This window comes from Oncorhynchus mykiss, chromosome 27 (genome assembly GCF_057628025.1).
Source record: "Oncorhynchus mykiss isolate SJ-2025 chromosome 27, ASM5762802v1, whole genome shotgun sequence".
NCBI lineage: Eukaryota > Metazoa > Chordata > Actinopteri > Salmoniformes > Salmonidae > Oncorhynchus > Oncorhynchus mykiss.
The window spans coordinates 8793160-8807147 of NC_143048.1; the positions used below are offsets into that span (position 1 = coordinate 8793160).

General features: G+C 42.4%; 1 protein-coding gene across 6 annotated transcripts in view; it reads right to left on the bottom strand.

Annotated features, from left to right (window-relative positions):
- Positions 1-13988, bottom strand: part of LOC110507449 (leucine-rich repeat and fibronectin type III domain-containing protein 1-like protein) — a 99822-nt gene that overhangs the window by 7205 nt on the left and 78629 nt on the right. The window contains exons 4-6 of one of the 6 annotated variants that reach the window (XM_021587451.3): positions 5138-5814; positions 4000-4116; positions 3015-3430 (exon numbers count right to left, since the gene is read on the bottom strand). In XM_021587451.3, coding sequence (XP_021443126.2) covers positions 4046-4116; positions 5138-5814 — 748 coding nt within the window. In that variant the 3' untranslated portion in view covers positions 3015-3430; positions 4000-4045. Of the gene's footprint in view, positions 1-3014; positions 3431-3993; positions 4117-5008; positions 5815-13988 lie in introns of those variants that run through there. The other 5 variants (XM_021587452.3, XM_036965058.2, XM_036965059.2 and 2 more) reach the window with 5 other exon arrangements.

A 13988-nucleotide genomic window follows, 5' to 3' on the forward strand; every position in this document is an offset into this window, starting at 1 on the left:
ATGGCAAAGAGGGAATTTGCAATTAATTGCAATTCATCTGATCACTCTTCATAACATTCTGGAGCATATGCAAATTGCCATCATACAAACTGAGGCAGCAGACTTTGTTAAAATGAATATTTTGGCCATGACTGTATAGTACCAGTCAAAAGTTACCAGTTCCAAGTCGAAGTGCAGGGGTAAATGCAATTGAGGTAGATATGTATATACAGTTCCAGTCAAAATGTTGGACACACCTACTCATTCAAGGGTTTTTCCTTATTTTGACTATTTTCTACATTGAAGAATAATAGTGAAGACATCAAAACTATGAAATAACACATTAAATCATGTAGTAACCAAATAAGTGTTAAACAAATCAAAATATATTTGAGATTCTTCAAAGTAGCCACCCTTTGCCTTGATGACAGCTTTGCATTCTCTCCACCAGCTTCATGAGGTCGTCTCCTGGAATGCTTTTCCAACATTCTTGAAGGAGTTCACACATATGCTGAAAAACCCTTGAATGAGTAGGTGTGTCCAAACATGCCACCAGGGGCATTTTCACAAGCCCCAGGTTCAGAACAAATTCAAGGAAACGTACAGCATTATACAGAGCCATGAGTGCATAGAACTCTTTTACATCTTATATAGCGCAAGTGAACGGCAAACCTGGTTTCAAAAAACAAATGAAGCAACACCTCATGGCACTACGCCTCTTCCCCATGTAACCTACTTGTTGTATGTATGTACTGACATGTATGTGTAACTGATAGATGCACACGCACACGTACGTCAATTGTAAAGTATTTTGTCTGTTTAGTTATGTGTCGGACCCCAGTAAAACTAGCTGTCGCCAATGGCCAGCCTAATAAATGAATACATTTTTAAAAAGAGTTGAAAGAGAAAGTAGGATTAGCTCCAGACAGATGTAGTGATGCGTCTAGGATCCTCTCCCACTGTGTTCCTCCATCAGTGTGTTCAGGACCTAATTGCGCTGATCGCTTACAAAATTTGACTCCTTAATTGCCTGTCTACCCATAATTATCTCCCGTCCGTTTAGCCAGGTTCTTAGTTAAGCCAGAGGAACCAGTGGAAGGGGCAGGGAGGAGACGGGGGGAGATGGGAGGCAAACATGAGATGTCTCTGGGAGAAAGATTGGGTTGGAGTGGTTTTCCTCCTCCAGAATAACCACTTTATACTCAAACATACTCACTTTATACTCCTGTCTGTAACCACAAGTTAATCAGACTGGAACTGTCTGGATCTTCTAACATGGTTGGCTAAATACAACACAGAACACACTCTCACACACAACCCTAAATTAGCTTTCTGATTTGAGTTTCATTTTTCATCACTCTCCTTCATCTCAGAGCTACGGTGACTTACAAAAGTATTCATCCCCCTTGGCGTTTTTCCTATTTTGTTGCGTTACAACCTGTAATTTAAATGGATTTTTATTTGGATTTCACGTAATGGACATACACAAAATTAAAAAAATTACTTGTTTCAAAAAATTATAAAAAAAAAAAAGAATGGAAAAGTGGTGGTGCATATGTATTCACCCCCTTTGCTATGAAGCCCCTAAACAAGATCTGGTGCAACCAATTACCTTCAGGAGTCACATAATTAGTTTAAAAAAAGTCCACCTGTGTGCAATCTAAGTGTCACATGGTCTGTCACATGATCTCAAAGGCCCTGTTCTGAAAGGCCCTAGAGTCTGCAACACCACTAAGCTAGGGGCACCACCAAGCAAGCGGCACCATGAAGACCAAGGAGCTCTCCAAACAGTTGTGGAGAAGTACAGATCAGGGTTAGGTTATTAAAAAAATATCCAAAACTTTGAACATTCCACAGAGCACCATTAAATCCATTATCAAACAATGGAAAGAATATGGCACGACAACAAACCTGCCAAGAGAGGTCCACCCACCAAAACCCAGGGACCAGGCAAGAAGGGCATTAATCAGAGAGGCAACAAAGAGACCAAAGATAACCCTGAAGGAGCTGCAAAGCTCCACAGAAGAGATTTGAGTATCTGTCCAGAGGACCACTTTAAGCCATACACTCCACAGAGCTGGGCTTTACGGGAGAGTGGCCAGAAAAAAAGCAAACATATTTGGTGTTCACCAAAAGGCATGTGGGAAACTACCCCAAAATATGGAAGAAGGTACTCTGGTCAGATGAGACTAAAATTGTGCTTTTTGGCCATCAAGGAAAATGCTATGTCTGGCGCAAACCCACAACACCTCCCATCACCCCGAGAACACCATCCCCACAGTGAAGCATGGTGAGGGCAGCATCATGCTATGGGGATGTTGTTCATCGGCAGGCACTGGGAAACTGGTCAGAATTGAAGGAATGATGGATGTCACTAAATACACTAATATTCTTGAGGGAAACCTGTTTCAGTCTTCCAGAGATTTGAGACTGGGATGGAGGTTCACCTTCCAGCAGGACAATGGCCCTAAGTATACTGCTAAAGCAACACTTGAGTGGTTTAAGGGGAATATATTTAAACGTCTTGGAAGGGCCTAGTCAAAGCCCAGAACTCAATCCAATTGAGAATCTATGGTATGACTTAAAGATTGCTGTACACCAGCGGAACCCATCCAACTTGAAGGAGCTGGAGCAGTTCTGCCTTGAAGAAGGGGCAAAATCCCAGTGGCTAGATGGGGGGGGGGGGGGGGGTGAATAGTTATGCAAGTTATCATTTTTTTGTCTTATTTCTTGTTTGTTTCACATTAAAATATATTATGCATTTTCAAAGTGGTAGGCATGTTGTGTAATCAAATGATACAAACCTCCAAGAAAATCAATTTTAATTTCAGGTTGTAAGGCAACAAAATAGGAAAAATGCCAAAGGGGGTGAATACTTTCGCAAGCCACTGTATCGGTGGCTGGCTTGATTGAAATATATGGTCAACTTGGTTAAATCATGAGTAAGTCCTGGGGGGGTTTTCTGACCTATTGACCCGACCAGGGAGTGTTTCTTGGTCAACCCACATAGAGTACATGATCCTGTGTACACTCACCTTAGGCTGGGTCCCCATCCTGAGGCTGAAGACAGTCAGGTCAAGTAAGGTACAGTATGAGCAGGTCCAGGAATAGATCCAGGTACATGAACAGGTCCAGGTATTGGCAAGTCCTGGTCCAGGAACAGTAGTAGTGCTGTGGTAATGACAGCGGATACACAGACAGTCAGCCACAAAGGGATACAAGGCAATACGTTTCAAAAGCCACCGGCGAGGCCTTTGGCCCGTCTAGTTCCACTCCAATAGATTATGATGGTGAATTGAGTCCTTATTAAATCCATCTAGGTGTGTTTTCATGGAAGGGTCCATGGATACAGTGTGAACTCCGGGGTCGCAAGGAGGAAGTCCGACAGAAGTCCTAAAAATGTTCCTGATTTATCATCTAATCTCCTTGTTTCCTGGAACCCTGGAATATTCTGAAAAACATAAACATGAGCAATGGTTACTGATCGAGTTGAATGCACGACATTAATCACAACTGATCATGAAAACATGTGCAATTGTTTGAATGGTAATTTGACTTTATAATGATGATTTTAACTGGTTGGTGGATCAGATTGTGTGTTTGTTTGTAATTGCCACTGTGCTATGATCGGTTTTGTATTGCTGCTGCAGTGTATTGGTGTAGGATGAAAATGTAAGTAATTGTAATTCATGTTTTTGCATTATGTTGTTTGGATGTCTGCTGCTATCAAAGTGCAGCACTGAGTGCTAAGGGTGTGTCCTCTGCAATTAGTCTCGCTGAATATGGCATATGTGTGGGAACAGACTCCTGAGGGAGGTCTCTGGCAGTAACGTGGCTAGTAATATGTTAGCTCTGACTAAGTGATATTTTCTCTCTCACACAGCCATCTCTCTGTCTCAGTTTGTATCTATTCATCTGTCTTACACTAAAGACCCCCCCCCCTCTCTTATCTTCTTCTCTCAAGTAGATTAATGGAGAGGAACAGGGAAAGAAGGAACAGGGAAAGAAGGGCACCATTACTCTTGGAGGTTGATGGCTGCTTCTCACCGAGAAGCAGAAGGAGTCATCAAATTTTAAAGTCGCTCCAGTCTCTGTGAGCCCTCTTGTCGTCGTCGGCAGCCGCGGGCGCCGGCGTGTCTGGTGGAAGAGACAAATAGAGGTGAGAGATGAGGCGGGTAGAGTTAGTGACAGCCAGGCTGGACACGGCGCAGTGCATCCCTCAGCCTTCGTCTCAGGGACACAGCACTCGGGAGCCTGCGGACATGGCCGTGGGAATGTGATTCATGGCCCGGTGTCATCTGTACCAAATTGGCACCGTTTTGTCCCACACGGGAGCTACACAGGTTTTTGGCACAGATCTGATATGGGATCCGGGCAAAGTGACTCCGATCTCATGGTAGCCTTGCACTTACTGGTTGTGTGTCGCATATGATTCTACTGGTGAATGTAAATGTATAGAGTGATTGTTCACTGCAGCACCATTAGGGAATCCATTATCTGCATTGCAGTGCAAAGTGTGCATTACACAGCAATGACTGTGACAACGTGGTTGGCTGCAAATGGTTTTGGTAGGTTCAAGGGCAGCCAAACTCAACCGTTTTCATTGACAAATGATCCTCAGTCTAGATTGATCACTTTGGTTCATTATGTCCCTTAATTTCAACCAAAATGTATTTTGCAGCTGCACTGAGTGATTGACGCTATTGAAAGAGAGGGCCTGTCTCCCCCTGACCCTGATTTAATTCACCATATTGATTTAGTGATTTACAAGGCCAAGGCTCTGGAAATCCATGGTCACTCATTCAGAAAGTGCAATTATCCGATTGGAACAATGTATCCAAGTTTCTCACTCTGGATAGGCTGTTGAAAATATACTTGTCTGTGGCCCATTGTGTCAGTAGAATAGCACTGTTCTTGGCAATTACATGTCTCCGAATTGGCGTTTCATGTGCTGCAATGAGGTGTGCTGGGTTGGGCTAGGCAATGGACTCCTTTTCAGTGGCAGAGCTCTAGCTGCCGATACCTACTCTAGGTCACAGAAGGAATAAAAATGAATACCACATTGAAAACGTAAAAAAAAAAGGTCATTCACTACCATTCTCTCTCATTAACCCCATTCGCAACCATTTGTATCTGTCTCTATTGCTCAAGTACTTACTTCCCCCCGCATTCACATTGGTGGCCTCTTTGGGTGTGAGCGAAGCTCTCCTCTTCATCTCAATGGCAGTCCTGGAGTGACGCCTCTTACTAGGCGACAGCAGGTCCTCAGCAGTCATGTCTGAGATCTGCACCGCATTCTCACAGTCAACCACCAGCGCCATGGTGTTAGAGTCCTTTTGGGTGGCATTAGGTGATGCCGCTCCACTCACACCCCCTCCTCCCCCTGTCCCTGGCCCCCCTCCCACCCCAGCTAAGGCATGAGCCTGTTGCTCCTCCTGGCTCTCTGTAACTTTAGACCCAGAGTGGGACACCTGTCCCCCAGCCTGTCCTCCATTGGTCTGGGCACAGATGTTGTCCATGGTGCCCACCTTACCTGTGTCCATGCCCTGGTGGCTGTAGACCTTGTAGCGGATCATGAGGATGATGATGAAGACGAGCACGGAGGCCACGATGATGCCACCAATAATGATAATCATGGTGCCGCCCACGAACTGGCTGTGAAGGGCCTGGCACTGGCTGTACTCGGTCTCCGTGATGAACTGGACACAGCCCACCTGCCGCGTGGCCGTCAACGAGGTGATGCCGTCGTCGTAGACCGCCAGGACACACAGGTCGTACTCACGCCCTGACACCAGGTCACGAACCAGGAAATCCTGACTGGTGGACGGGATCATTCTATTGATTTAGAGAGAGGAACATGTTTTAGGATTGATGACTGGCACGGTATATGTACAGGAACAAATACTCTGTAGGTGGGACATATGTTCAAAATATGATTATTTCTGAGTAACAAAAGGTAGTGTAGATACTGTACTTGTCTATAGGGCTATGTGAATCAATATGGATAGTTACTTGCTAAGACATACTTTTTATCTTAAAAAATTGTTCCACAGTATTATAATAGAGTTATGGTACAACCCTTGGTTTGAGATGAGTGGTGCGATCAAACTGGAATAGCCCATTCGGGCTTACTAGTGGGACAATCATAATGACAAACCTCAAAATCTATATTCAAGGGCCATAAAATGGATTTACCAGAAATGTGTAACATGGAATATATTATGGATGAAAGTAATCAGTGTAAAGGTCCCTTGTGGATTCTCTGAAGCTTTGACTCACATCCACAGTCAATCATCTTAACCCTGGTCCAATGAGTTTGTAGAGAAAGAGCACGTTGAGGTCAATGTCCATCCAAGGAGTAAAGCATGTGCCCAATAGGTGCCAACACTAGCAGATAATAGGGTGCATGTAGGCTTCAGATGCACTGTAGAGCCTATCAACATCAGGAGGTACTGTATGTTGCTCCAACACAAATCTCATTTTCCTGTTGGTGCCATACCTTTTCATTCTGAAATCACCCCTTTCAGCACTAAACTGAAACTACTGTATACGATTGGACTCCATTTGTCAGGTAATTTTTCAGGATTGCTCCACTTCTCTAGATTATGCCAATGGTCTTGACCCATTCCTGCAGCTGTGCGGCACTATCATGGACAAGGTCAGGAAAGAAGACATGAACGAGGAGACAATAAAACTATGCAGTCGTTGGCAGACACCGTTCCCCGTGATAATATTCTGGTGAATCCGACCTTTGCAATGACAACAATATGCAGACTGTTGTGACAGAAAACAAAGTCGGGCAACACTGTAGTATAGACCACTGAAAGGCACTTTGATAGTGTGTGGTCATGCATGCGATTTCTGACAGTATAAGTGAGCAGTGGATTTTCCGCAATATGTCCGGAACTCTATCATTAGGGAAAAAGGAGAGGACGACGGTCATTAAATGTGATGCCAGCGACATCTTGAGCTGTGATTAAATGTCAGTCTCCATTCGCATAACTCCCAAAAGCTTCCAAATCTCCCATTTTCATTACGTGTGTATCGTTATCTGGCTAACAAGTCTTGACATTTAAATTCACTTCAACAGCTCTAAAAGCTGAGTTGGTAAACAATGCCCAGTGTCATCTCATTAAGCCGCCTTGCTTGAGGTAGAACACTTCATATAAGTTAAGAAAACTCCCCTGGACTTGTTCAAATAAATTATCATCATTTAATGTTAACCATTATTTTTGAAGACATGGAGAAGACATTGTTGACAGGGTTGAAAGAACGGGTGACTTAGGCTAGGACCTTGTTACTACAGTACTGAGCTGTCCATCCCAAAATGTCCTCCACCGAGACACAGTGACTGAGAATGTGCATTGCTCAGTACAGTGTAAATTCACAAGGTGCCTCCAGCTTGAGCCGGAGATCATTAGAACCCCTATTCAATATAAACCAAGAAATATTCTAACTTTTCTGGCTGGAGGTTTAACATTTTGTAAATATAATTTTCATTTGTCAAATACATGTTCTACTAGCAGAGGAAGCTGTTGCGCAAACCAGACATAATTCAATAGGACATATTCTCTGAGTTGTTTGCACTTCCAAAAAGATCTATTGCATACAAGAACATGAATTCACTTATGTGAATTGACAAAATGAAGTACATGGGAAAAGCAACAATAATCGTAACCCTGACATCCAGCCAGAAATGTTATTGCTGCCACTGCAACCTCTTCCTAATCTTTATTCACCCAGATTATTTTTGCATCTTCTTCTAGAGGCTTTTCCCAAACCAGCACCAGCTAGAGAAGTGACGTGTCAACTACAAGGTTATGAAAGTTTCAAATCCACATTCTCTATTCAGACAATCAACCAACCTTAGCCTTGGTCTTAACCCCAATTTTTTAAGAGTCATTGAAGCTAATGCTCTTACAGACAGTCTTGGCTACACTAATATCAGATGTCTGAGTCCAAGGGAATTCCTCTTTCACATGTAACACAAAAGGCCTTACCGGGGATTGGAGAATATAGGAATTTAAATAGGTTTTAGCTGATATAACGTTCTTCCATTTATCTTGGTCAATGTTCTAGTATCAATGGTCTTGTGTTTGAATCACTATCACACTTACATTGGCAGGAAATTGGTTGAGTGTATTCCTATTAAAAAGGTGAAAGACAGTGCTAGAAGACATTTGTTTATTAATTGCGGATCCCCCGAGGTGGCCGTTTGGCTCGGGAACTCCTCCAACCTATCGACTACAAAAACGAGAGCACCTGTTTGAGGAAGAATTATCCTAATCCAACTAGGATCACGGAAAAGTCTTCTAATTACTCCACGAGTCAGCAAAGACCATTTTTTTCTCTTTCTCCATCTCTCTCTGTGTGTCACTCTCTCTCTCTCTGTCTGTCCCCCCTTTCTCTTCCTCTCTCCTTTAATAGTTAATGTTATGGTCTGTAGGGGGAAAAAAGAAGATCTCAATCCTGGATCCTATTAAAGTGTGGCAGGGAGGAGGAGGTGCTCTATGACTAGCCGCTCTGAAGTCCTCTTATTTGCCTCACGTTTGCCTGTCATTTTGGCTGGAAGCCCAGAGTCTGCCTCATTCCGTCTCTCTCTCTCTCTCTCTCTGTATAGGGATGACATCCAGACTGCCTTTAGAATCCTCATGGCACAATGCTGAACAAAGTCGCCTTGATCTGGGCTGTGTAGAGGACCTTTATCTGGTGTTTTTGTGCTTTGGTTTTATTGCGGGATTTATCATGGACGTGGCAGCTCTGGAATAGGCTATTAAACATTAGACACTTTAGGTGTAAAACACATGAACATAGTTACAAAAAGGAGTAGACAAAAAAGGTATTGGAGAGATGCAGGGGGACGGATTCCTGATTCATGAAACATCATTGCGGCAGTTACCCCAAATTAAATTACTCCACAATGAAGCCGGGTGCCGATTGTGAATAGGGAAGCAAATTATTCTCTTTGTGGGAAATTTAGGGCGGAGAAATGAAACTGCTATTTTTTTTTTTCCGAGACTGATTGAAATCTCTAAGTGAAGAGCCTGATGAGACGAATGAAGCTTGAAATGGAATGCAAATGAAATGCTGCTTCTTGGTAAATAACTACGACAATCAGCTTGTTGATCCCAAAATGCATCGTTGGATCACTAATATTGATAAATCCTTATTTGGTAGGTGTTAAAAACCAATTTCCTAATATAATTATTTAAATGCACCACATATGCATACTCCAAACAACATACAGTATACAACATTGGCCTATAATAAGAGAGGTCTTGATCCCCTAAGACAGGAGATATGAAAGAGCAAAGAGTACCAGTCAAAAGTTTGGACACACCTACTCATTCAAGGGTTTTTCCTTATTTTTACTGTGTTATACATTGTAGAATATCAGTGAAGACATCACAACTATGAAATAACACATATAGAATCATGTAGTAACTTAAATGTATTTTATATTTGAGATTCTTCAAAGTTGCTACCCTTTTCCTTGATGACAGCTTTGCACACTCTTGGCATTCTCTCAACCAGCTTCATGACCAAGTCCATCTTATGGCAAGAACAGCTCAAATAAGCAAAGAGAAACGACAGGCCATCATTACTTTAAGACATGAAGGTCAATCAACCCGGAAAATTTCAAGGACTTTGAAAGTTTATTCAAGTGCAGTCGCAAACAACACCAATCGCTATGATGAAACTGCCTCTCATGACGACCGCCACAGGAAAGGAAAACCCAGAGTTACCTCTGCTGCAGAGGATAAGTTAATTTGAGTTACCAGCCTCAGAAATTGCAGCCCAAATAAATGCTTCACAGAGTTCAAGTAACAGACATATCTCAACATCAACTGTTCAGAGGAGACTGCGTGAATCAGGCCTTCAAGGTTGAAATTTTGCAAAGAAACCACTACTAAAGGACACCAATAATAAGAAGAGACTTGTTTGTGCAATGAAACACGAGCAACGGACATTAGACCGGTGGAAATCTGTCCTTAGGTCTGATGAGTCCAAATGTAAGATTTTTGTTTCCAACCGCCGTGTCTTTGTGAGACGCAGAGTAAGTGAACGAATGATCTCCACATTTGTAGTTCCCACCGTGAAGCATGGAGGAGGACGTGTGATGGTGTGGGGGGACTTTGCTGGTGACACTGTCTGTGATTTACTTAGAATTCAAGGCACTCAACCAGCATGGCTATCACAGCGATAAGCCATCTCATCTGGTTTGGACTTAGTGGGACTATTTCTACAGGACAATGACCCAACAGACTTTCAGGCAGTGTAAAGGCTAATCTCAATTGAGATTTGGGATGAGTTGGGCTGCAGAGTGAAGGAAAAGCAGCCAACAAGTGCTCGGCATATGTGAAAGCATTCCAGGTGAAGCTGGTTGAGAGAATGCCAAGAGCAATGCTGTCATCAAGGCAAAGGGTGGCTACTTTGAAGAATCTAAATCACTTTTTTTGGTTACTACATGATTCCATATGTGTTATTTCATAGTTTTGATGTTTTCACTATTATTCTTCAATGTAGAAAACAGCAAAAATAAAGAAAAACCCTTGAATGAGTTGGAAGTGTTCAAACCTTTGACTGGTATTGTATGTATATATTGTACTTTGTCTGGAATCTTTAGAGGGGTGATAATTAATTTGTGCTACAGGTGCAGTCTTTCTTCCTGTGACATACACTTATTTAATATTGGTGGTAGCTCTTACTAAAATCAGCCTCCATGTTTTCTCAAGAGGAATAAGTATGAACACAAAAATATGACAAAACGACATTTCCTTCCCACATAATCCCATCTGTAGGGATGCACTGTATAATTTCCTGAATGATTGGCATGCAGTCAGGCGGAGAAACACTGACCTAAAAAAATGCATCGTGGATGATGGCGTATCGGGGAAGCAGTGGGAATTAAAGGCGTATCGCTAGTGAGGTATGTATGCTTACACACCATGCTCATTTATTTATACAATTATCAGAGCTAGCTGTCGTCTCAGACACACCTGAATAGGTTACTAACCAGCCCCCATTGTCTGAGGGGGTAGGGAGAGTGGTAGTGCATGCAACTTTGAATCATTGCACGCACACACACATCATTGCACGTGCACACACACTATATATATATATATATATATACACACACACACACACACACACACACACACACACACACACACACACACACACACACACACACACTCTCCCAAGGCTGTGCTACCAGTTTCCCCAAATGGGCTTTTACAAAAGGAAGGTTAAGGATAAGTGACAGTCAATTCCTCTGACTCTCTTGTGTTGTCCCATTCATATCAGGTACGCGTCAGGCGGCCCCAGAATGGAATTCAGATGGGAAATATGTAATGCTCTTTGTAAAATAAATGTGCTTGACAGGATTCATTATACCAGGTTGGGAGGATAGACAAGCCAGAGGTGAACTCAATTAGAGAAAGACAAGATTCTTCATAAAAAGTTTCAGTTTGAGGATTTACATTTTGATTCATGGGGCTGAAGCTATTTTCCCCTGGTATTTCCTTAGCCAGTTCGGGGTCATTGAGAAGCTCTGTTTGGGGACAGATTAGGACCAACACACAAACACTAATCCCTTCTTAAATCTCCACGCATCAGGCTGCATTTCCACTGCATTTTAAATTAGTTACAAACATCCATTTAATACTGATGAGTCAATAATTCAAATAGAAGTTGATTGATAAAATAGTAAAAATTGAAATACTGTTAGTGACGCTGCTCTCAAGGTTACGCAGATATCTCTACACAAGCACATAAAGATGCACGTGCGGATGAACGCACATGCATATACACACAAACACACACACACACACACAACTGCCTGTCAGCTTCTCTAAGTGTGTGAAAGTGGCTGTATTGTGCCGACAGGCCTGGTTACCACAGAGACTCCGTGCCACGCCCCATTATTCATTCCCCTCAGAACATCAGGGAAGCGCTGCCACCGGAGCACAGGCAGGGACAATCAGTCTGTGTGTCGCAGAGCCTATACCTTCTCTCCGTTTCCCTTCTGAACTAGGCCTCTACCCTCCTGATCCTTAGCACAGCCAGAATTCTGTCCATAATGTTGTGTGTTTGACTAAAAGTGCCTGTCTGTGGTAAGGAATCTGGTCATGGATAAAATATCTGCAGAAAGGGAAGTGCCCACTCCTGCCTGCCAAGCTCTCCCTTCACCTGTAAGCAGGGGTCTGATGCATTATTGATGTTGGTTGGCCCCCACTGCGGTGAGGAGCAGGCAGAAGAGACAGTTAGCCAGCACATAATCTTGGTTACCCAGAAATAAAAGTCATCACTTCCTGTTAAACCTCTGGGGGGAATGTGCTATAAAATTGTAATTTCCGTTGTGTGAAGGAAAGAAGCGAAGTCTCTTCCCTCGCAAAAGGAAACTCTCGGCCAAGCCCCTCCCTTATGCTAATTTTACCTGTATTTATGATCCAGGTAGACAGGCTACTACTGAATGTTTTCAACACATATATTTTGAATGTTAGCAGTGTCCACTCCATCCCATCGTTTAAAACTCTTTTGGGATAGGGGGCAGCATTTTCACTTTTGGATGAATAGCGTGCTCAGAGTGAACTGCCTCCTACTCTGTCCCAGATGCTAATATATGCATATTATTATTAGTATTGGATAGGAAACACTCTGAAGTTTCTAAAACTGTTTGTATGATGTATAACAGAACTCATATGGCAGGCAAAACCCTGAGAAGAAATCCAAACAGGAAGTGAGAAGTCGATTTTCAAAACAATGCCTATTTAAATCCCTGAAATTTATGAATGTGCTTGCACTTCCTAGGGCTTCCACTGGATGTCCCCGTCTTTAGATCCTAGTTTTAGGATTCTACTATAAAGGAGGGGCTCATGAGACCTCTTTTAGTGAGTGGTCTGGCAGAGAGCCTCGGTCTCATGACGCGTGGTCACGAGAGCATACTCTCTTGTTCCAATGCTTTTCTTCAGACAATGAAATTCTCCGGTTGGAACCTTAGTGATGATTAAAGATGGATTGCATACATCATTTGACTTGTTTCTACGACCTGTAACATAACTTTTTGAGTTTTTGTCATGGAGAAAATGCTCGCGCCTCATGAAGATGGATTACTGGGCTGAACACACTAACTACAAGCGGCTAAATTATGGGCTTTATGGAACAAATCAGTAATTTATTGTCGAACTGCGATTCCTGGGAGTTCCTTCTGATGAAGATCATCAAAGGTAAGTGAATATTTATGGTGTTTTTTCTAACTAATGTTGACTCCAAGATGGCACCGTTCTCAGATTATGCTTTTTTCGTAAAGTTTTTTAAAAATCTGACACATTGGTTGCATAGAGGATAAGTCCATCTTTAATTCTGTAAATAACACTTGCACTCTTTTATCAATGTTTATTATGAGTATTTCTGCAAAATCAATGGATGTTTTGGAATCAAAAAATTACTGCACGTAACACGCCAATGTAAACTGGGATTTTTGGATATAAATATACACATGATGTCTTATGAGTGTCATCTGATGAAGATCATCAAAGGTTAGTGATTAATTGTATCTACATTTCTGCTTTTTGTGATGGCTATCTTTGGCTGGAAAAATGGCTGTGTTTTTTTGACTTGGCTATGAACTAACATAATTATATGTTGTGCTTTCGCTGTAAATCATTTTTGAAATGGAACTCCATGGGTAGAATAACACGATGTGTATCTTTCATTTGCTGTATTGGACTTGTAAAAGTTACATATTTCCCCAAAATATTTTTGAATTTCGCGCGCTGCCTTTTCAGCGGAATGTTGTCGTGGGGTTCCGCTAGCAGAACACCTTACCCATCAGGTTAAGCCACTGCAACAGTTGTGCATAAAATGTTTGACTGGCAAAGAGGACGATTTCGCATGCTCACAAACTAGCAACATACACGAAGCGATGTATGGCGAAAATGTCTTCAAACAACCATGTTCAGCAAGCGGTTGATAGGACTGGCAGTGGACGAAGTGTGCACTGTTGT